General features: G+C 36.4%; 4 protein-coding genes and 1 long non-coding RNA gene across 9 annotated transcripts; 2 read left to right on the forward strand and 3 right to left on the reverse strand.

Annotated features, from left to right (window-relative positions):
* The first annotated feature begins 4,547 nt into the window (after positions 1-4,547).
* LOC18009321 (putative phospholipid-transporting ATPase 9) lies at positions 4,548-10,760 on the forward strand. 3 transcript variants are annotated; one of them, XM_024150844.1, is made up of 13 exons: positions 4,548-5,196; positions 5,335-5,413; positions 5,657-6,129; positions 6,273-7,627; positions 7,715-7,825; positions 7,919-8,195; positions 8,277-8,365; positions 8,475-8,583; positions 8,665-8,874; positions 8,943-9,068; positions 9,158-9,256; positions 9,364-9,555; positions 9,653-10,760. In XM_024150844.1, exons 3-13 carry the CDS (start codon positions 5,722-5,724, stop codon positions 10,280-10,282), a joined length of 3,606 nt encoding a protein of 1,201 aa, XP_024006612.1. In that variant the 5' UTR covers positions 4,548-5,196; positions 5,335-5,413; positions 5,657-5,721; the 3' UTR covers positions 10,283-10,760. The 3 variants fall into 3 exon arrangements, with proteins under 3 accessions (XP_024006612.1, XP_006391106.1, XP_024006621.1); XM_006391044.2 differs by lacking the exons at positions 4,548-5,196; positions 5,335-5,413 and having other exon boundaries at positions 5,543-6,129; XM_024150853.1 differs by lacking the exons at positions 4,548-5,196; positions 5,335-5,413; positions 5,657-6,129 and having other exon boundaries at positions 6,319-6,371; positions 6,448-7,627.
* LOC18009319 lies at positions 10,383-11,129 on the reverse strand. Its single transcript, XM_024150858.1, has one exon. The coding sequence runs from the start codon at positions 11,127-11,129 to the stop codon at positions 10,668-10,670; it is 462 nt and encodes a 153-aa protein (XP_024006626.1). The 3' UTR covers positions 10,383-10,667.
* Positions 11,130-11,474: 345 nt separating this feature from the next.
* Positions 11,475-15,551, reverse strand: LOC112083373 (proline-rich receptor-like protein kinase PERK9). Of its 2 annotated transcripts, none has more exons than XM_024151056.1 (9): positions 13,804-15,551; positions 13,284-13,697; positions 13,124-13,207; positions 12,866-12,936; positions 12,700-12,776; positions 12,472-12,619; positions 12,236-12,397; positions 11,801-12,147; positions 11,475-11,696 (listed from the first exon to the last, which is right to left on the reverse strand). In XM_024151056.1, exons 1-8 carry the CDS (start codon positions 14,813-14,815, stop codon positions 11,953-11,955), a joined length of 2,163 nt encoding a protein of 720 aa, XP_024006824.1. In that variant the 5' UTR covers positions 14,816-15,551; the 3' UTR covers positions 11,475-11,696; positions 11,801-11,952. The 2 variants fall into 2 exon arrangements, with proteins under 2 accessions (XP_024006824.1, XP_024006821.1); XM_024151053.1 differs by having other exon boundaries at positions 13,284-13,703; positions 13,804-15,547.
* A 3,309-nt stretch (positions 15,552-18,860) lies between these two features.
* Positions 18,861-20,344, reverse strand: LOC18009309. Its single transcript, XM_024152323.1, has 2 exons — positions 20,036-20,344; positions 18,861-19,102 (listed from the first exon to the last, which is right to left on the reverse strand). Exons 1-2 carry the CDS (start codon positions 20,230-20,232, stop codon positions 19,072-19,074), a joined length of 228 nt encoding a protein of 75 aa, XP_024008091.1. The 5' UTR covers positions 20,233-20,344; the 3' UTR covers positions 18,861-19,071.
* A 350-nt stretch (positions 20,345-20,694) lies between these two features.
* Positions 20,695-22,026, forward strand: LOC112086203. Of its 2 annotated transcripts, none has more exons than XR_002899364.1 (3): positions 20,695-20,877; positions 21,098-21,153; positions 21,496-22,025. It is a non-coding gene; the product is annotated as an uncharacterized LOC112086203 (long non-coding RNA). The 2 variants fall into 2 exon arrangements; XR_002899365.1 differs by having other exon boundaries at positions 20,714-20,877; positions 21,058-21,153; positions 21,496-22,026.
* Positions 22,027-22,683: the final 657 nt, after the last annotated feature.

Here is a 22,683-nt window from a genome sequence, read left to right on the forward strand (position 1 = left end):
TCCAATGTTGGTAACTCTACTGGTCGATCTTGGAGAGCTCTTTGCAGATTTGAATTTTTACGACAGAAAGTGGAGAATATACTAATTTACTTTGCTTTATTCTTGTTGATATATGAATATCGAACAAGAGACAAAACAATAATTTAGATCAATAATCTCGGATTTTATTAGATCGATTCAATAATATAACTGAGTTCGGTTGAATAACAAACTAAGACTTATGAAACTAAGAAACTAAGGTATTGAGTTCTCAGTTTCTCTTGAATTTTTTTTGTCCTCTGGTGTCGATTCCTCTTACTTTATATATGTCTTTTAAGTCGGTTTTCACGGGTATTCTCTGTGATATGGGACCGAGAAAACTTTCCTTTTCTTTCGGTCATTTTCCTTTTCTCTCGACAATTTCCTTTCTTCTCGTCAATTTCCTTTATTCTATTCGGAAACTTTCCATTTTCCTCCGAACTCAGAGAACTTCTCGGTTTCTTTGAGAAGTTTCCGACCGACTTCGGCTTATTGGGCTATGTTCGACCCACAAACTCACTCGGTTCAATGTTTCTGGTATAGTTCCTTCGTAAACCGAACTTATTTCATGCTGATTTTGGTTTGTACTGAAGAAAACTGGGGGTGCGGTTTTCACCTCCAACAATTCTTTAGCCCAAAGAAACTATAGGCAGAAGACTCAAAACTCATCGGCTAACGTAAGAATTAAGAAAAAGTGAAAAGAAAAAAAAAGACAGCATGAACAGATACGCAACTCATGTTTCCGACTTTGACTATTGTTTCATGACACATGGTCACAAACACAACATATTCAATATTCAATGATACATATAATTACATAAATTTCGATGAAAGCTGTTAGCTGATAGCTTGAGCATACAAATACAAATCGAATGGACCTTCGCATTTCGAAAGGAGTAGTGTTTTGATAAGTCCGAAACTGATTTTGTCACTTTAAACAAAAAAAAAACTTTGTTTTGTCATTTTTGGATAAAACGGGATATGCAAAATATACTTGGATAAGGTGACATATGCAATGTATTATAATGTCACGGTGGTTATAATAAAACAATCCAAATTCAGATATTTTGAGAAAATTCCCAAATTTTGTATTAGGTACACGAATCATATAAAATGAAAATCTAATCGCTCAAGTTTTTCCAAGCTACTGGATAAGCCAGGCAATTAAGATATATTAATCATATCTTTGTGATATACGAATTAAAATAAAATACGAGTGGACCTCCAAAAATTCCTGCAAGGCTCAAGGCTGCAACAGGACAATGCAAAATGTATTTATATCATATGGCCGTATGAGAAAAAAATTCGGATGCGTACATATGATCAAATAAATTAGCTCAGTGTCATAATGACCACATAATTCGCTTGGTGTAATAATAACCACATATGATCAACTTAATTCTTTTACAAAATAGGTCTATTGTACCTCCTCTGTTTTCTATTAAGTGTACACATTTTAATAAAAAGTTACAAAAGACCTAATAACTCTCTATCAATTTCCTTTTTCGATATATGCGTTTATACCGGATTTGAATGTAAATGTGACATATCAACAACATTAATACAAACCAATTTTCTATTTGTTCTATTTAAAGCTTGTGTATTTATTTATTGTATACTATTAGAGACCGGCTTAGTTGGTTTGTATTGGTTATTTGTATGGTTAAGTCTCCTTTAGCTTAATCATGTATTTAAACTAATGTAACACACTCTTACGGAATTAATGAGAATCATTATTTCCTTAATATATACATGATGTAGAAAGTTGTATTGAAAATGTATAAACATCGATGAAACAATTTTAAAATGTTATAATGCAAATTTTAATATACTTTCTACTTTGTTTAAAATTTTAAGTAAATTAAATAATAGAAAAATATATACTTAAATTAATGTTAGTAACAAAATGATTTACTTACTGAAAAAAAAGGATTCACTTATAGTAGGACGACCATATAGTATATGTGCATGAAAAAGTACGTAAAAGAATTTTATAGTGATCTTCAGAATCTATTAACACGTTTTACGAACATTTCATTTTTATAGCAGACCAACGGCCGAAACAGGAGAAAACCTACAAGGCTACAAACAAAAAGTATGTCTCTCTATATGTGACGACCAAAAACCAGAAGTTAAATAATTGCATAAACGATTAGAACATAACAAATCTAACTACTTAAGATATCCATATGGTGTTTCAAGATCTCTCTTATGAAATGTGACCGGTTTTATACATTATAACCTTTAACAACAAATATATACATCAACATCATGCATGATAACAACAAGGTATTTGTGAACTAAGAATTACAACATTTAGTTGAAACTTGAAAGCAATATTCATGCATTAAATGATGCATACCGAACTATACAAAGCCGGTGGCATGTTTTATGCATTCAAGTCAAAGTTCCTCTTTTAACCATACCAAATTCTAGAGAATATAAAGTAATTCCCCCAACCTATTACCATGAGAACAATAAAATGTGCAAAATCTAATTATTGTAAATTCAACCGCAATCAGATTAATGGAATATGATAGCTTAAGAGCATTTCCAACCCTACCCCATTTCTTCCTCCAAATGTTATTTTGGAGGAAAATCTTTTCCAACCCTACTCCATTTTCACCTCCAAAATGAGGGAATGCCATTTTTTCCTCCAAATATGGAGTAACCCCATTTTTAACTCAATTTTGCAGGTAAACTTTTTTATTTACACAATAGTCCTTCATTTTTCATTAATTCTTAAAACTATATTTTTAATTTATAACAATCCTTCATATTATGTATATTTAATTTAAAATAAAAATAGATAAATTTGAAATTTTTAGATATAGAAAATAGAAAATATAATAAGATTAACTAAAACTAAAAATAACATAAAATTAAAAATACATAAGAAGTACTGAAATTAGAAATAACATAAAATAAATTTAATATAAGAACTGATTAATAAAAATCCGGTAAACTGCTTCCAGAGCCATAGAGCTGAGGACGAAAGTATCCGGTTCCAAAATTTTCTTGCTTGATTCAGAGAAATCAAAGATGAAAACGCTCATTAAATTAAATTAAATTAAATTAAATTAAATTAAACGCTCAAAGTATCCGGTACACTTCAAAACGCTTTAATTGATCATTTGTGGGAAAAATGTTCAAATGGTGATATTTAAATTAAAATGTACTTTGTTTTCTTATTTTAAATGGTGTGTAATGTTATTTTTATATTATAGTGGTTGAATTATAAAATAATCTTATAATTTATGAAAGTTTTAACAAAAAAAAGGTTTATTTATAATTTTTATAAATAAAGTGCATTATTAGTAATTAACAATAAAGTAAAAAGGAAGAATATTTTTAAAATATTCTTTTTGGAGTTGAAAATGGAGGAATACATTGGAGCAAAATCCAACTCCATTTTGGAGGCAAAAATGGGGAAATACATTAGAGATGGTCTAAGTGTTTGTGGGATTATGCATTAAAAAAAAAAATTGCATATGATATTTAATACTCCGATGATAATACATCGACGAGAGAATGTTAAGCAAATGATCGATTTTATACAAGATTTTAGTGTTACTAATTCACTTTTTGTGCGAATAGTAATTAACTTTATACTTGAAATAGAATACAGTTTCATCAAAATTTATGCAACTTTTTCATATCCGTTTTGTTTATTACCTTTTTTTTAATCAATGAAGCATAATTTTGAAGAAAATATACTCCCTCCGTTTCACAAAGAGTGTCGTTTTATATTTTCAATGCAGAATTTTAAACAATATTTTAGTTTTGACCCTATTAATTTAATGTATTAATTAAAGAAAAAGAAGTTATTTAATACATTAATAAAGGACAAAGTAGTATTTTTAATAGTTTTCTTAATAACTGTGAAAAATGTCAAAATGATACTCTTTGTGAAACGGAGGAAGTATTATCTTAGTCTCGAGTCTGGGATTCTATATGGCCGGATCAGATCAACCTAGTCGTTAGGTCTTTAACAAACAACAAAAATCCTAGTCGTTAGACTCTAAAAGAACTTATTATAATGTGCCTTCGACACGTACAGTACTGTACGTCATAACTCATTCTACTACGTAAGGTTAAAAAAAAAAAAAAAACTCATTCTACTACGAGTTTAGCAATCGACGAAGATTTTCTTCCACCATATCACGAACTCGCCATCTTCTTTTCGATAGAGAAAGACACAACGTGTAAGAACTGAAGCAAATTAGTTATGGGGTTTTATTTATTTTTTTGTTTTATAATGAAAATCATATATTATTTATTAAAGAAAAAAATGAAACTATGTTTCAAAAGAGATTATTTCACCTAATTTCTCTAATTGAAACGTGTATTGTTAATACTTCTATTTATGGTTACCTCAACTAATAATCAAATCCTTTGTTGCAAGAGTTTGAAAACAAGGGTGCAATTATTAATATTAAATACTCCAGTAAGTAATTCAAAGAAGATACTTACTTATATAGTAGTAGTAGAAATTAAATAAGAGAATTCATGCATTGATGCATCTGATTTAAGTGTTTGACCCGCATTTTGTGTTCGGTCACCTTCTCCGCCATGACGGCGCATCTAATGTTCCTCCAATCGATTCTTCTTTCTTCCTCTGTAACCAAAATTCTCACAGTTTTTTTTTTCTTTTCTGAAAATCTGACACTAAAATTTTCCTAGATTTGAATCTGCCATATACTCCTTGTCTTTTTTTTTTTTTTTCCTCCACAGTTCAGCTTTTGTGTTCTTCACACAGAGCGAAAGGTTTTTTCACCTTTGATGATCACCAGATTCCCATTTTCTCGGAAAATAAAAGAGACTTTGTCTTCATGCTCTCTCTCTCTCTCCATCTGTTGAATTTTTTTTTGCTTTTCCGAAAAATTATCAGCATTTTGATTTGCTGTTTATTCCATCAAAACATATAATTTTCTAGAGGAAACCATGACTTGTCCGAATCTTGGCACTTTCTCTGTGTTTTCTTCTTCCTCGTCTTCGTCTTCCCAATTTGTTTGGATGGGAAGAGAAAATTGGCTATAAAAAAACCAGAGAAATCGAAAAAGTCAGAAAATTATGAGATCTCCACTCAAGCTCTCATAGCTGTAAAATTTTCCAATTTCTTGTCTTATGAATATCTTTTTCAAAAAAATCTCGACTTTCTCAGAGATCACAGCTTTGGTAAGTACCCTCTTCTTGATCTTTGAAGATTCACAAAACTTTCAGCTCTCAGTCACTCGATTTCTCGTCTATTTTCCCCTGATCTTTTCCCGAGAAAAAAATATCATTTTTCCCGAGAAAAATAAACCGGATTCGCAGAAAACGAGGTCAGATACTATAACCCGTCACGGTCTTCTCTGCTTTTCTGTTCGGTTGGTTTGAGGTCCTGCCAAAATCGGTATTGTCTTTTTTTCTTTTCCTTTTTTCCCACTTTTTTGAAAAACAAAATCGAAACTTTTTTTATTTTCTCAGTTTCTTTTAAAAATGTTCTCGCGGGTGTTGAAAAAAATCAGTTGAGTCACACAGTTTCAACAAACCAAATTTTTTTTTTGTTAAAATCTTATTCTCTCAACACCCAACCAACAAAAATTTGGCCTTTCTTACTCGTTTTGCGTGTCTGAATTGTTTTTTAATTTTTCAGGTGAAAGAATCTGCAATTTGTTTCAGTAAAAGATTCAAACTTTGGCTCTCCCAGATCTCACTTCAATGACAGGAACTGGAACAACAAAAAGACGAAGAAGGAGAATACAGCTAAGCAAGCTATACACACTAACATGCGCAGAAGCATGTTTCAAGCAAGACCATTCACAAATCGGAGGACCCGGTTTCTCTCGGGTCGTGTTCATCAACGAACCGGATTCACCTGAAGCTGATTCGAGAAACTACTCAGACAACTACGTGAGGACCACCAAGTACACTCTCGCCACTTTCTTGCCCAAATCACTCTTTGAGCAATTCAGGAGAGTTGCTAATTTCTACTTCTTGGTCACTGGGATCTTGTCTTTCACTCCTCTTGCTCCTTACACTGCTGCGAGCGCCATTGTTCCTCTCTTCTTCGTTATTGGTGCTACTATGGTTAAAGAAGCCGTTGAAGATTGGCGCCGCAAAAAGCAGGTACCTTTTTGATTCTTTCTAGACCTGGATTAGATGATCTTGTATGATTCTTGTGTTGTGATCTTGTTCTGAATCTGAGAGTTTAAGGTTAAAGTTAAGCTTCATTTGTCTGAAATCCGAAATGAAAAATGTGGTTTTTTTAGGATATTGAGGTGAATAATAGGAAAGTGAAAGTGCATAGAGGCGATGGGAATTTCGATTCCAAGGAGTGGAAGACACTTAGCATTGGAGATATAGTGAAGGTAGAGAAGAACGAGTTTTTCCCGGCAGATCTTGTTTTGCTCTCTTCTAGCTATGAAGATGCTATTTGCTATGTAGAGACAATGAACCTCGACGGTGAGACCAATCTGAAAGTCAAACAAGGCCTGGAAGTAACTACGTCCTTGCGTGAAGAGTTTGACTTCAAGGGATTCGAGGCTTTTGTCAAGTGCGAGGATCCAAACGCTAACTTGTATTCCTTTGTTGGAACCATGGAGCTTAAAGGAGCCAAATACCCTCTCTCACCTCAACAGCTTCTCCTGAGAGACTCGAAGCTCAGGAACACGGATTTCATCTATGGCGCGGTTATCTTCACGGGTCATGACACAAAGGTGATTCAGAATTCAACGGATCCTCCATCTAAGAGAAGCATGATTGAAAAGAAGATGGATAAGATTATCTACCTCATGTTCTTCATGGTTGTTGCGATGGCGTTTATTGGTTCGGTTCTTTTTGGAGTTACAACAAGAGATGATTTCAAGGATGGTGTGATGAAAAGATGGTATTTGAGACCAGATAGCTCCAGCATCTTCTTTGACCCCAAAAGAGCTCCTGTGGCTGCCATTTATCACTTTCTAACGGCGGTTATGCTGTACAGCTATTTCATTCCTATATCTTTATATGTCTCAATAGAGATTGTTAAAGTCCTTCAGAGCATCTTCATCAATCAGGATATCCACATGTATTATGAAGAAGCTGACAAGCCAGCTCGTGCACGTACCTCTAACCTGAATGAAGAGCTTGGGCAAGTTGATACAATCCTTTCGGACAAGACGGGAACGTTGACTTGTAACTCCATGGAGTTCATCAAGTGTTCTGTTGCAGGGACAGCTTATGGCCGTGGTGTTACAGAGGTGGAGATGGCTATGGGAAGAAGAAAAGGTTCTACTTTGGTGTTTCAGAGCAGTGAGAATGATGTGGAATACAGTAAGGAGGCAGTTGCTGAAGAGCCGACGGTGAAAGGATTCAACTTTAGAGATGAAAGGATAATGAATGGGAACTGGGTCACCGAAACTCATGCTGATGTCATTCAGAAGTTTTTCAGATTGCTTGCTGTTTGCCATACAGTGATACCTGAAGTGGATGAAGACACAGAAAAGATCTCTTACGAGGCTGAGTCGCCTGATGAAGCAGCATTTGTTATTGCAGCGAGGGAGCTTGGGTTTGAATTTTTTAACAGAACTCAAACTACCATATCGGTAAGAGAGCTTGATCTGGTGACTGGCAAACGAGTTGAAAGGTTGGTCCTTCTCCTCTTCTTTTCTTTTATGCTATAAAAAAGTTTCTGTTTCGAAACTTACTTGAGTGAAATGGCTTTGTGTTGCAGGTTGTACAAAGTCCTGAACGTTCTTGAGTTCAACAGCACGAGGAAGAGAATGTCAGTTATAGTGCAGGATGAAGATGGGAAACTCTTATTACTTTGTAAAGGAGCAGATAAGTAAGTGACATATATCTTTAGAGAAAACCTTTTCAAAATAGGGCAGTATCTTCCTTTTGAACTTATTGTACAAAATCTTGTTTCTTTGTCCAGTGTTATGTTTGAAAGACTTTCCAAGAATGGTAGAGAGTTTGAAGAGGAAACAAGGGACCATGTGAACGAGTATGCTGATGCAGGACTGAGAACTTTGATACTTGCATATCGTGAACTCGATGAGAATGAATACAAAGTTTTTAATGAGAGAATCAGTGAAGCCAAGAGTTCGGTTAGTGTTGATCGAGAATCGCTGATAGAGGAAGTAACGGAGAAAGTTGAGAAAGACCTGATTCTTCTTGGAGCTACTGCTGTTGAAGATAAACTCCAAAATGGAGTAAGCAAGCCGCTAATGAAATTTACATAACGAATTATTTAGTTGGTGAACTGAATATAGTTCATCCTTGATTTCTTTCAGGTCCCTGATTGCATTGACAAGCTTGCTCAAGCAGGAATAAAGATTTGGGTTTTGACTGGTGACAAAATGGAGACTGCTATCAATATTGGGTATCATTTTCTGGGTAACACCTTAAGAATATCTACTCTCGAGTTCCTGCATACAGTTTTTCTTCATTCTGTCCACTCTCTGAACCCTTTGTACGTATTTCTTTGTCAGCTTCGCTTGTAGTTTGCTCAGACAAGACATGAAGCAGATCATAATCAACTTGGAGACTCCTGAAATCCATTCACTGGAAAAAACCGGAGAAAAAAACGCCATTGCAAAGGTAAAATACAACCAAGACATTTGTATTCCGTGGAAGATTATATAAATGAATGAATCAATGTGGTTTGATTTTATCTTGCAGGCATCAAAGGAAAATGTCCTGTTGCAGATAATTAATGGAAAGTCTCAGCTAAACTATTCTGGTGGAAACTCTGATGCTTTTGCTCTAATCATTGATGGAAAATCACTTGCTTACGCGTTGGATGATGATATAAAGCACATATTTTTAGAGCTAGCCGTTGGTTGCGCCTCTGTCATTTGTTGCCGTTCATCACCAAAACAGAAAGCTCTGGTTAGTGTTTCTACGTTGTATACTTTTGCTCCTTTCAAGATTTGCTCAAGAACTGCAACGCTATATAGGTGACAAGACTAGTAAAATCTGGAAATGGTAAAACGACGTTAGCTATTGGTGATGGCGCGAATGATGTTGGAATGCTTCAGGAAGCAGATATAGGTGTGGGGATTAGCGGCGTGGAAGGAATGCAGGTTCGATTTAGAGCTATATAGCATATCATTTACTACTTTTGTTGCTGTGTGTGTTTTTCTTTTGTGGCCTAATCCTGATCATTGTTCAGGCTGTAATGTCCAGCGACATTGCGATTGCTCAGTTCAGATATCTGGAACGTTTGTTACTAGTCCATGGACACTGGTGTTACAGACGGATCTCAACAATGGTAAAATATCATTCTTATATATCTTCAGATTGAGACAAACCCTTTATGCCATGAGTCTCTTAACATAATCAATACTTTTGGCCTGACTAGTTTTCTTTTATTCACAGATTTGCTACTTCTTCTACAAGAACATTACATTTGGTTTCACTCTCTTCTTATATGAAGCATACACAACATTTTCATCGACACCTGCCTACAATGACTGGTTCCTGTCTCTTTACAACGTCTTCTTCTCGTCCCTGCCAGTTATTGCTCTCGGTGTCTTCGACCAAGATGTGTCTGCACGGTATTGTCTCAAGGTAAATTTTTTCTCCATTGCATTACACAACAGCTTCATCTTCTCACCTCTCAAACAATTTGTGCTAAATCCTTCCTCTCGTCTTGGTTTTCTCGCAGTTTCCGCTGTTATACCAAGAAGGTGTTCAGAATGTTCTGTTCAGCTGGCGCAGGATACTTGGCTGGATGTTCAATGGATTCTACAGTGCAGTAATCATTTTTTATCTGTGCAAAAGCTCTCTCCAATCTCAAGCTTTCAACCACGATGGAAAGACAGTGGGAAGAGAGATCTTAGGCGGGACAATGTACACATGCATTGTCTGGGTTGTGAATTTGCAGATGGCATTGGCTATCAGCTACTTCACACTGATCCAGCACATCGTCATTTGGGGCTCCATCGTCGTTTGGTACATTTTCATGGCGGTGTATGGAGAACTTCCAGCAAGAATATCAACCGAGGAATATAAAGTATTTGTTGAAGCTCTTGCGCCATCACTTTCTTACTGGGTCATTACTCTCTTTGTGGTTGTTTCCACATTGATGCCATACTTCATCTACTCTGCAATTCAGATGAGTTTTTTCCCAATGTACCATGGGATGATACAGTGGCTAAGGTATGAAGGTCAGTGTAACGACCCTGAGTACTGTGATATGGTGAGGCAAAGATCTATCAGGCCTACAACAGTTGGGTTCACCGCAAGATTAGAAGCTAAAAAGAGATCAGTGAGGAGATCTGAGCCTGAATCATGACAATGAGATCACCTAGTATCGATTGGATTGTCTTCTCTCGTTAATCTGCATTTTCAGCTGACTCGCAGGACGTAAATATATGAATCCAGACTGGAGGAAGGCTGTTTAACAGTTGTTGTACATTCTCTGATTCTTTGGGCCTTGCCTGGTTAAGAAACATCTGATTATGTCACTGAAACGCATTAGGGAACAGCTGAAGATTATACATCAGAGTTCCAGTAAAGAGAGTATGCAATGCCACACAGTTGTTGCTAGTGGCTGTCATCTCGCCTTTTCTCTTCTTTTGCTCTTTCAAGATTGGTACTAGTTCTTTAGTTTTTACTGTAATTCTTAGAGAAATGGAGAGTGCATAGGGAAGTTGTATACCCCTTTAGTTCCGGTCCTCCTAAGGCTTCATTATTTGGATTCTTGAATCCAATAAGACATCTTGTGAGATGAGCAATGATAAGGAATGATCACTGTCTTTAGCTATTTCATATTGTGAGTTTCCGAAATCGAAATCGTTTGTAGGGTCTCCTTGTCGCCAGAAACTCCCAAACACAAACTCTCCCTTCATGGAAAGTTCTTGCAACATCTCCTCTGTATCCTCCATGCAACTAAATCTCGACCCATCACCGGACAAATGCTCCTCCTCCTCTCTACAATCCTCCTCCTTTGTGGGTAGGATGGTTTTCGCGTCTCTTCTCTTCTTTCCTCGCAGCCTCCTGATCACAAATTTCTTCATCTTCTGAGCAAGTTTACGAGGCGTCTTGTAGAAGACGAAGATAAAAACTTGTAGCAAAAAGCACTCGCAGCAGCAACAGAGGATAACACAATCTGCTGCAAAAGCACCACAATCTTGTTCCATAACTCTTGATGCATACAAACTGTTAAGGTAAAAAAACAAAAGATATAGAAGAAGGAGATGGAGAGAAACAGAGCTTAAGAGGTTACATAGGATTGTGTCAAAGGTATCAAGTATCAACTATGCAAGGCAAAGCAACACCCATGTGTTTGCTAAGTATTTGTTTGTTCTAACATAGAATCACATGGGATTTTTAAAAGCATTGTTTAGGAATTTTGGACGTTGAAGCAACTACAATCTTTAGTTTCCTTTGATTCTACTCTCTTCCACGGTGATTCATAAGGATAAATTAGTCTTTTGCTTGTGGAAATTGAGGTATAGTAACACACACAATGAGAGACAAAGAAAGATCCTTGTTGATTTATCATAAGTATAAGAATGAGACAATATGACGAGGATGTAACGTCACAGAATGTGCAAACTTGATGCTATAAGCACGAAAGATATACATACAAAAGTAATTTCATGTAAGAAACGAAACCTCTCTTGTTCAAGAACGTAAAGACTAAAGATATTCATTTTTTCCCCATCTTCTTGTTCAACCACATGCTCCTCTGAAATCCTCTGTTTCTGCAATTTGTATTTTGTAGTCTCTTTAGTTTCACCACATGGAAACAAAAAAAAAAAAAATGAACAGAAAAAAAGAGAAAACAAAACCAGAGGAAGATTCATACTGCTTTGGGAGCTCAAGAAGGGTTCTGCTTTGAGATGTAATTACAGTGTGGAAACATGAAACAGGATTTGCAGTTTTCAGGCAAAACTGGGCTGTATTCTTGCCTCTAATGGCGAGAGAGAAAGCAAAAAAAACAATCTGTGTATGATATATTTACACGTTTCCGTCTCTGCTACTGTAACTACTATGTGTGAAAAAATCTGTACTGTAATTTTGGCTACCAAATGCCATTCTTCTGAACAATCTGATCTCAGCTGACTGTTGAGCTGAGTCAAAGACCTCGCTTTCTCCTAGTCTCATCCCGTTGGTGAGGTCTTCCTCGGTTACACTTTCAAAAGCTCTCACAATCTGCAACAATCAAGATTCCTTCAAGTTTTTTTTAAGCAAAGGCAAAGCAAACTCTTGTCAAGGAGAGAAGAAAAGAAAATGCATCTACTTGTCCCATTCTAGGTCTCTTGGCAGCTGAATGGCGCACGCAGGCTCCAGCTGCTTCAATCATTCTAAACATTTCAGAATCTACATACTTTCCTCCGAGCTTGGGATCTGCTAAACAATCGAATTCTTCGGTTTCGATGGCATGACTTACAAGAGGCCGGGCCTGAGAAAAACATACAATGCAAAGGTTCAAACGACATGAGGGGTTTGATGAGGAAGTTAAGTGAGGTTTCCTACCCATTCAACAAGGCTCTCGTCTCCTAGCGGTTGGGATGAATCCACCGGTTTACGTCCAGTGATCAACTCGAGCAGAACAACTCCAAAAGAGTATACATCTGATTTCTCTGTTAATTTTCCACTTGCTGCATATTCAGGAGCCATGTAGCTGAAAGTATATGAATGAAGAAAAATATCAGTGAGATGCCAAAATATGTTCTCTTTAATCAAGAAAGGCAAAGAACCTACCCAAATGTTCCAATGACCCGTGTGGTGATATGAGTGTTACAATCAAGAGCTAATCTTGCGAGACCAAAGTCAGAAACCTACAAAGATGAGGGATCAATTACTGCTTAAAAGTCACGAATGTTGCTGAAACATTGAAAATCAAGAAATAGCAGAGACTAATGTGTACCCGAGCGTCAAAGTTGTCTTCTAAAAGAATGTTAGACGACTTTATGTCCCTGTGAATGATCCGTGGATGACCTGACAACAGAAAAATATAGTAAGAATAACATAATGTGGTCCACAGGGACCTAAAGAAAAACATCAAAGAGCTCAACAAGTGTGGTAGATGTTGGAAAATGGAGGAGAACGATATGGAAGTTACCATCAAAAGCAAGAAGATATGATTGAAAAAGGTAAAACTAGTGGGGGCTAAGCAACAACTTACAATCTTCATGGAGATAAGCTAGTCCACGAGCCGCCCCAGCAGCGATTCTAACACGTGTTGCCCAGTCAAGAACTTCTTTGGATGCTATTTAGAACATGTAGTAGATAGTGTCAGTACCAGTGGTGTGTGTTATAATCTCGGAACATGTTACTTTACTTACAATGAAGGTGGAAGTAAAGGTCGTTGTTAGAGACATAATCATAAATGAGCAATCTACGGTCACCAGAGATGCAATGTCCCACGATGGAAACCAAATGACGGTGATGAATCCTGCTAAGAGTTTCGACCTCGGATTTGAACTCTCGATCACCTTGTCCTCCACCAATCTTGAGCTGTTTCACAGCAACTACTCTCCCATCCGGTAACACACCTTTATACACAGAACCAAATCCACCTTCACCCAAAAGATTTTCTTGCGAAAACCCATTTGTTGCCTTGACAAGCTCCTCGTATGAGAACAGTGCTTTCGAGTTGCCTAAGCCGCCAGATTGTGACTGTGAGAAATACGTTTGTTGATTGCTTCCTGAACGCTTTCCCAGTACAACAGGTGCAGATGACTGCGTCCTAAAAAAAGCTGAATCTGGACATAAGCATTATCGAAAATGAAAAAAAAAAATCAAGAAACGCACACACAAGAAACAGTTTATACATAAGCCAAGTATTTCAAGATCATAACTAACCTGATCTTGGAGAGGAGGAGCTCATTGGTGATGGTGTAATATTGCCACCACTAACAGCTGAAAGACGTTTTTCTCGTCTTCTTACGCACCAGACAAAGAGTCCAATTAGACTGAACACCACAAGCGCCACTGCGAGACTGATTCCGAAAACAGCTCCAGTACCAATGCCACTACTATTAGTAGGATCTGAACGATCAGGAGCACTAGGAGTAGGGTTGTTTTGAGGTGAATTGTTAGATCCTGGGACTAGTATTTGGGGAGGAGAAGGTTGAGGAGGAGGAGGAGGAGGAGAAGAATCTGAAGGTGGTGGACTAGTATCCTCTGTTGGTGGAGGAGGAGACTGAATGGGACGCTCTGAAGGCGGCGTAGGAGGAGGAGGAGACTGAGTGGGACGCTCTGAAGGCGGAGAAGGAGGAGGAGGAGACTGAATGGGACGCTCTGAAGGTGGAGAAGGTAGAGGAGGAGACTGAATGGGACGCTCTGAAGGTGGAGAAGGTAGAGGAGGAGACTGAATAGGACGCTCTGAAGGCGGAGAAGGTGGAGGAGGAGATAGAGTGGGACGCTCTGAAGGCGGTGGAGGAGAGCGTTGTGAGATTGGTGGTGAAGGAGAAGTCCGTGGAGGAGGAACAGATGAAGGAGGTGGAGGAGAAGAAGGTAATGGTGGTGGAGGAGAGGCTTGTGGTGGCTGCAACAATGGTGGTGAAGGTGGCGGTGAAACTGAAGGAGGAGGTGAACGGATCACTGGTTGTGGCGGTGGAGGAGAGATCTCAGGTGGTTTTGGCAGAGGAGGTGAACCAATTGGTGGTGGTGGTGGTGAGGTCGTAATCGGAGTAGGAGGAGGAGCTCTATTTGGTGGCGGCGATGTTACTGGTGGTGGTGTGGCCGGAGGAGGAGACGGAGACGGTGGTGAAGTGGCATTGTTACTCGGAGGAGAATTGTTCAGTGGCGGTGAAGTCACCGGTGGAGACGGTGGAGGATTTGAAATCGGAGGCTGTGCCGGTGATGTCGCCATCTAAAAACTCCGACCCACCACAAAATCTAACTTCTTATCACCGACACGCTTCTGGGTCCACCACAAAGCTCTTACCTTCTCATCAAAATTTGAAACTTTTCTCGAGAAACGAGCAGAGATGATCGATCACTAAGCAAAATTAGGAATCAGAAACCTAAAATTCCCAGACTTTTTGAGTATGACAGTCTCCTGAAACCACCACCAAACTTTACCAACAAAAAAAAAACACTTAACGTGAAGAAGCAGCAACTTTCGAGATCAAACAGCTATTCTTTGATTAAACCCTAAATTACTCAAAAACATAGGCTTCAAGACAAAGCAGAGAGAAGACGACGACGACGACGTGTTAGAGAAAACCCAGGTCACTAAAATTTGCTTTCCAATCACCAAATTCCAGATCACTCACGCAAAACCAGATCACTGAGATTACCCCCAATTCGATGGAGAATGTGTAATAACCTCAGATCTGTAAGAGCTATCACTTCAAAACCATAACTGAAGAATCTTCGTTATAAAGATATTAAAAGTGACCGGCTTTACTGTCTACAGCCATTAAAGACCAACACAAGTAGCTTTGTCTTCTTTCCCTCCTTTCTTTCTCTCTTGTTAACTTTGTTTCAAACTTACAATTCTTGAATCAATTTTTCTTCAGTGCTTCAAAACAACGACAAAAACAACAAAACTCTGAAATTTTTTTTTCCCAGCGTCCTTCGGTGCTACGTCAAAATCAACGGTCAAAGTAATTGAAGTTTTAAATATTTTTTTTGTTTTAAGGAAAGAAATATATTTCTTTGCATAAGTGATTGCAATCGATGTCAAAAAAAAAAAAAAGTGATTGCAATCAAATAAGCTACTTACCAAAATTCACCAGAAGGATATTTTTTTTTTTTCAAATTTGTTATGCTTTTTAATTTAAGCTTGTTTTGTTTTATTCAACCTTTGTACGCGTCTTTTTTTTTTTTTTCATATGTGTATAAATAACGCGCTATGTCATCAGTAGATCGATGATAATAAGAAATAATCAACTTAAATTGTTTTTCTAGTATATCAATTCTCACATGTCTTCTGACTTTTTTAACTTGACGTGAAGTAAACTAGTAAACATAAATTATATAAATCAATTCACAGTGTATTACAAAAATAAATAAGTAATCGATTTTTAATTGAAGTTGTATTTTTTTTGCTATTGACCGATAGCTATCTGCCTAAAACGTTGTATATCGAAATGTTGTTCTAGTATTACATATCTTACATATATAATATTTTCTGTTACATAGCTCAAATTGACTTTTCTCTCAAGTTGTAGTTTGACTTGACGGCTTCATAAATTAATTTAAAAACTTTCGGTTGCATATATATTATTAAGTTGTATTTTCCTTTTGACATCTTATATTGCATTTTAAAGGACAAAGTTTCGTATTATTTATAATACATTAGTAGCTCTTTCGTTTATAGCACATGACGTCTACAGATTTACAGATATACAATTTGACAATCTTAGAAGTCACGCAATAAAATTAAAATACTAAAGGGTACACATTTTACATTTATAAACTAGAAAGAGTGTCTAAGATCTCATTCTTCGAACTTCCAAGATTGCGATGACTGAACATATATCTTTCACTGGAGTCTTTATGCTAAATCTTACACACACACAAAAAAAGACTACAAATCAATTTGGACAGTAGAAATAGAATTGGTCAATCATGGTAGAAATCAAGCGTCCCAATATTTTGGGTAGAAAAATGTGGAATATTTCAGGTTGATTAGCGTGTTGAGTTAACCCACAATAATGAAAATTGAATGGAAGCACTTGCCAGTAATTATATAAATCACACATCATATAATAATATCAAAAATTTGCCTTGCAACTTTTTCCAGTATGTTAAAGGAAGGAAATAAAACACCTGTGTGAAAACAGTAACATTTGTTACATATTAGACCCAATAATTACTGATATGTTAGATCGAGTAGTATTCTCTGAAGTTGTTATCACTTGCTCGAAGAACTATAGTGATTTACGAAGAAAGCACACTAGAAAATGCAGATCCAGCTGAGAATTCTGAAGCTGCACACCATAGGTGGGGTTGGAGGAGCTTTGTTTTGTCACATCCACCTGGCTCTACAGCTAGGAAGAAGAGGATGAATGACTTTATTGTTAAGAAGAAGAACTAGAAGACTAAGGAGAAAGACTAGGTTTTTAAAACTTTTTCTTTTTTTCATAAATTTTTTTTCACAGATAAATTATATACAACATAGTCACACCTTTTTTTCATCTTAGAATAAATGGACTTAGAGATAACATTCCTTCACAAGATTTGTAAAATGTTTGCACCTACAAACTTTCAGCCAAATACAAAGGAAGTTACTAAAACCTTGATAGAAAAACAACATAATTACTATTAGCGCTGCTCTTTTCAAAGCAAAAAATTAATAAATGTCATGATTTCTCATAATTAACTCTGATACACTATTACTTCTTTGGTATTATGTGAAATGGTCTAGGACCTTGACGAGGGCAAATACAGGTTAACTGTGGCCAGATTTGTGCAATGATATATGTAATAGAAATTTTGTATCATGGAACTGATTCGCGTGAAATCTGTTTGCAAGAATTGGTATACAAAAGACATGTTGCCAAGTGAGATCTCGGCCAAGCCATGGATTATGACAATAAAAGATTCATATGGGAAAATGTGGGCATGGGATCTCGATTATCCAGGAAGAATAATTTTTCACAAATGCGGTAATCAGTTTAAAGGTTGGCTGCTTATTGGACCTGTAGAGTCTTGGATATTGCTGTACAAATCTGCTACCCAATAAGCAAAACTTGAATATGCATTTATAATCATTCCACCTAAACCTGCGGTTTCAAGTCTTTGGTGTATGAAATTATCGCACAAGCCAAGACAACCATAAGCAGTAAAAAACATAAGCCTCTTCCTCTTGAGATTGCAGTGAGCAGAGAGAATGCAGCACAGCTTTCTAGAAGTTGATTTAGGTTTGGTTCAACGTTATATGGAAGCTCTATTTCTTTCCAGTAACCTTTTATATGTTAGGGATGGACAATACCAAGCCACAACCTCCAAGACCCTGCGCTAACACAAAGCTGTATAGGAATACTGAATACATACATGGTAAATTGGTAATGAGCAGAGATGTGTGATAATGAGACATGGATCAAGAAGAAGAAGGCTGAGCACTGTGTAGATCAATCCGCAGCGCCACCATTTCCTACACATCTTGTCCCTGGTGATTCCTTCAGCCTATATCCTCCTTTTCAGTTTTCCACTGTTCTTCCCACTTTGCCTTTTGTGTCTATTATTATATAGGGAAAATCCCATGTTAAGGTCAATTTCATGCCAGGCCTATAAAATTGAACATTTTTATTGAAGTCAGTTCATAAAGCTGTTGCCTCAACGCATAAACTTTACACACACCTCTCGCATCTGATCGATCTCACCAGTCACCACCATGTGACATTTCTCCATCATTACCAAATTGTGAACAAGTCCTAATAGTAAAAGAAGAGTCCCGAGTCACATAAGGTTTTAGTTTTCTTTTTTTAACTGGTGCATGTGGTGTGAGAGCTAAGTGAGGATCTTGGAGAGGAAAAGATACAATTATAAATTATAACTAGAAATTAACCCGTGTAATATATACGCAGGATTATAATATTTTAAATAATATTTTAATAATTAATTTCAAATTTTAGTTCATAAATTTTATTGGTATATATAAATATACCTATAGTTATATCACGCAGAATTTTTACATTCATCAAATAGAAATTTAATTTATTGTTGACTGATGAATTTTATCATATTTTTAAATATTAATAATAAATGGTATAAATAAATCAAAATAAACTGTTTATTAATAACTGAATCGCAAACTATAAAAATTAAATTTATCTTCTTTGTAAAACTTAAGTTTGATATATAAAAATAAATATACAAAAATAAAGTATACTATTTAGTAGATTGAATATATACCATCTATTTTAAAAATTAATATTTGGAATCGTAAGATTTGTTTTTGGAAATTCAAAATGTAAAAGCTGATACATTGTAATTGGTGAACAAAAGGATGACTAAATGGATTCAAAAGGCAAATCCAACTTCAGGTTCAGAAGATAGAAACAAAATTTATATCAGAGGTTTAAAACAACCAAACCCCAAAAGCAAATTTTATTTATATGAAAGACATCTGAGAAATAACGAGAATCTTGATGAATGACTGCAACTCCAAGTTTTTCATTTGCTCTCTGCATCATATATGTCCGTTCTATGATTTTATCTTTAAGGAACATTCAAACCAAAGAGAAAAAAAAAAAAAAAAACACTTGGAAGAGATTATATCAACAATAGCAAATGCATATAGCTACTTTCTAAATCCAAATAATACACTCTGCTTATGTTAACTGATGCTAAACATTAGGAAGCCAACTGTTCTCAACTAGTTAAACTCAAGCACATCTCTTGTCTTTTAATCGACCCTCTCACGACCATCAGGTTATTTACGTACTCATCAATCAGATCATGGCCAAAGAGAGAAAACATACTAAACTATTCCATTTTACTCTGATGTACCATAAGCATGATCACTGCAAAACCATCACTAAGTATATCTACGCCACACACGTCTTATTTTGAATCTCTAAATACCTGAATTAGGGCTACATGTTTAACTTTCTTGAGTTCCTCAATTCCGTATAGAGATGTTATATAGTTTAACTTCTAGAAATAACATGTATAAGACACAGATACGTTGTACAAAATTCACTAAAGGACATGATGCAGGAAAATTGGATACTTTCCTAAGCACATAACCATACAAAACTTCAAGTGATGAGACGATTAAAATCAAGATTCACTGCCTTAATCCCTATTGCTTATACATATCTTAACCCTAAGTGAAATCGCCATAAAAACCTCTACAAAGTATCAAGAGCAAAAACTTCTACAATGTTAATTTACACTCTCTACTAAAAAAGAACTGAACCCTAAAAGGCTACAACCTAACATACATTTTCCTTACCAAACCTTAAAAATGAGTGATGAAACTGGAAAAGACAAGCAGCTAATAGAACAATTTCACTAATTAAGAAGCTAAGAGTTCCAAATTAACAATCAACAACTAGGATTCAGATCACAGAAGAAAAAACCAAACAAAGCAACAGAATTGGTTTAATGCAGAGGCAATAAAATTAGAGGATACACGAGATAGAAGCCATGAGCGAAAGCACCGGCGAGGACAAGACCGAAGAGACGGTCCCTGAGAACTGGCTTATGCCTCAGAGAGAGACGAATCAGAGGAAGAACAGGCGCGTATATGAGAGGCACCAAGAATTTGATCGGTGCTCCTTTCTTCTTCCTCTCCATCACAGTTTTGGAGGGGTCGCTTGACGATGCCATGACGACGATAGATCCCTTCTCCCTTCCAATTCCGATTTCCGATTTGCGATACAATTTTTTGGGTTTCCTATTCTTTTTTCTTCTGGAAGAAATCACGAAATTTAAAAGATTAAAAAAAATTAAGCAAATCCTATGGGGATTTAAATTTAAATCATTTTTTTAACAAATTAAAAAAACGGACCTCGATGGTGAGCCCATGAGCAGCCCAAGACAAGTTGAAGATCTTCTGGTGAGTTTTGTCATATATACAATACTTACCAAATTAGAGCACCTCCAATGGTCGATGTTTAGAGGGTGCTTAACAAAAAAATGGATTAAAAATAAATGTTTAATAGGGGAATTAGCTCGGCATCGGTGCTTCTATTAGCATTTTAAGCAACCTTAAACACCGACGGCGTGGTCGTTTCTCATTGGTCAACCATTTTTATTTTTTTTTTCTTTTTTTTTCACGCAGGTTTTATCATCTCTCTTTCTTCTTCACCAAAAAAATTTTTCCAACTGGTTTTTTTCTCCTTCCATCCTACTCCCGATTGTGAGATTACCCAGCTACTTCTTCATGCATGCTTACACGAATCGCTTCCTTGCTTCGATGGGAGAGTGCTCTGCGATTTTCTGAGATAGAGGGAGATGGTGGAAGAAAAACAGGTATTGTTTGCAATTTTGGGTCACTTGTTCTGATTTTGTTAGATGAATTGGGTTTAGATGGAGACTAACATATCAGAAACGAAATTGATAGTCTGGGATTGATCAGGGTTATTCGTGTTGGTTAGTTGGAAAATCAAATTTCAGAACCAAATTTGATTGGGGATTTTATATTTGTTGCAGAATTGATTTAGGACTGATGAATGGATTGGTTTCTTCTCAGGCGGAATCACCAGGAATTTGTTATTCCAATGATTTGGTTCTGCCTCTGATGATGAGGTAATGTTCTTCATCTGCTTTGAGTGTATGGTTCGGTTGACAAAGATGGTTTATAGTTTTGGTAGTGAAGGAGATTTCAGAAATTGGTTCCATGTTTTATATGCTTGACTGAGAAACCGGACATTAATTCATTGTTTTATGTTCATTTTCTTACGCTTTGGTGAACCATTAGCGACGCTTGTTTAGTACAGACATGTACCGCACTTGTATATGTATGATTGCATAACCATAGACATTTGAATACATATCTGCACCAATGTGAGGTGAGTTTGACTTAAGTATGACTTAGGCATCTCCCAAAACTCTTGCTTACTTTGTGTGGCTATTGATATTTTTGTGTAGGTCATCCTGCTTTGATTGGACGTCACCGTCCATTTTCAGTGACCCATGAAGCTGCAGAGATATGGATTGCTGAGTGAAGAAGAAGAAGAAGGCGGCCAAGGAGGAGAAGCAGAAGAGTTTCTTGACGAAGAAGGCGATGAAACCAAACAAGTCTTGGATTTGCCTGTTTGTTCTTCAAATCACGAAGGAGATTTGGCTAAAGCCAACAATGATGGGGATCATAGAGGAAGAAAAAGGTCAGCGATTCATCTGGTTACAGAGAATGGAAGCAGAAAAGCTGTATTAGTGAAGGAGATTTCAGAAATTACAGAGAGACTATGTATCTGTAAATTTTTTTTTTTTTGCACTTTAAGCATTTACCATAGGAAGATGAAAACTTAAAAAAAAACTTAGAAGGGTGCTTAAGCAAAAAAGTATCCAAAAAAATTATATAAAAATGGTTAAGCATCTCTTAGGGGTGCTAACCATTGAAGATGGTCTTAGACCACCTCCAACGCAGGGTAAAATGAGGTTTTTCGAAGGGGTTCATCAGATTTTTGGGTTAAAATTGAATAAAAAGGCCTATTATTTGATGAATTGCCCTTTGCTGAAGGGTCCGAAGAAGCGGCTCGTTGAGGGGTTCATCAGCCACGTGTCTGTTTTTTATTTGATCCACTATTTCTCATTCTGTTCCCCTTCTTCTTCCTCACTGTAAATGCAGAGCCTTCATTTCTCTTCTCCTTCCTTTCTCTATCTCTCTTTCTACACAGATTATTGGTCATAGCTTTTCGGGTTCGACACAGATTTCTCTTTTCTCTTGGGTATATATATAATAATGATGAGGTTCCTCTCTTTCTTCTTCGATTGATTTTTTTTTTCTATGCTTTCTCATCGTTTTCTCTGTTTCTTCTCCTGATTTTTTTGTTTTCAATTGATTTTGGTGTTTTTTTGTGTTTCTGTTTTAAGGATTTTTTTGGTTTTACCTTCGTCTTCGTCAAGGGGTTCATCAGCTTAAGAGGTTCAGGATTGGGAAGGGAAAAAATTAAGTGAGTCTACACTATTCACAAATCAAAGAAATATTCATTAAAAACTCCAAAGAACCCCCCGAGTTGCTCTTAGAGTGCCAAAATTGTCGAAAAAAAACAAAAAAAGAGTGCCAAAATTATTCAGCTTAAGGGCATGTCTGTGAGGACCATCTCAAACTAACTC

Source organism: Eutrema salsugineum, unplaced genomic scaffold, assembly GCF_000478725.1.
Source record: "Eutrema salsugineum unplaced genomic scaffold, Eutsalg1_0 scaffold_9, whole genome shotgun sequence".
NCBI classification, from domain to species: domain Eukaryota; kingdom Viridiplantae; phylum Streptophyta; class Magnoliopsida; order Brassicales; family Brassicaceae; genus Eutrema; species Eutrema salsugineum.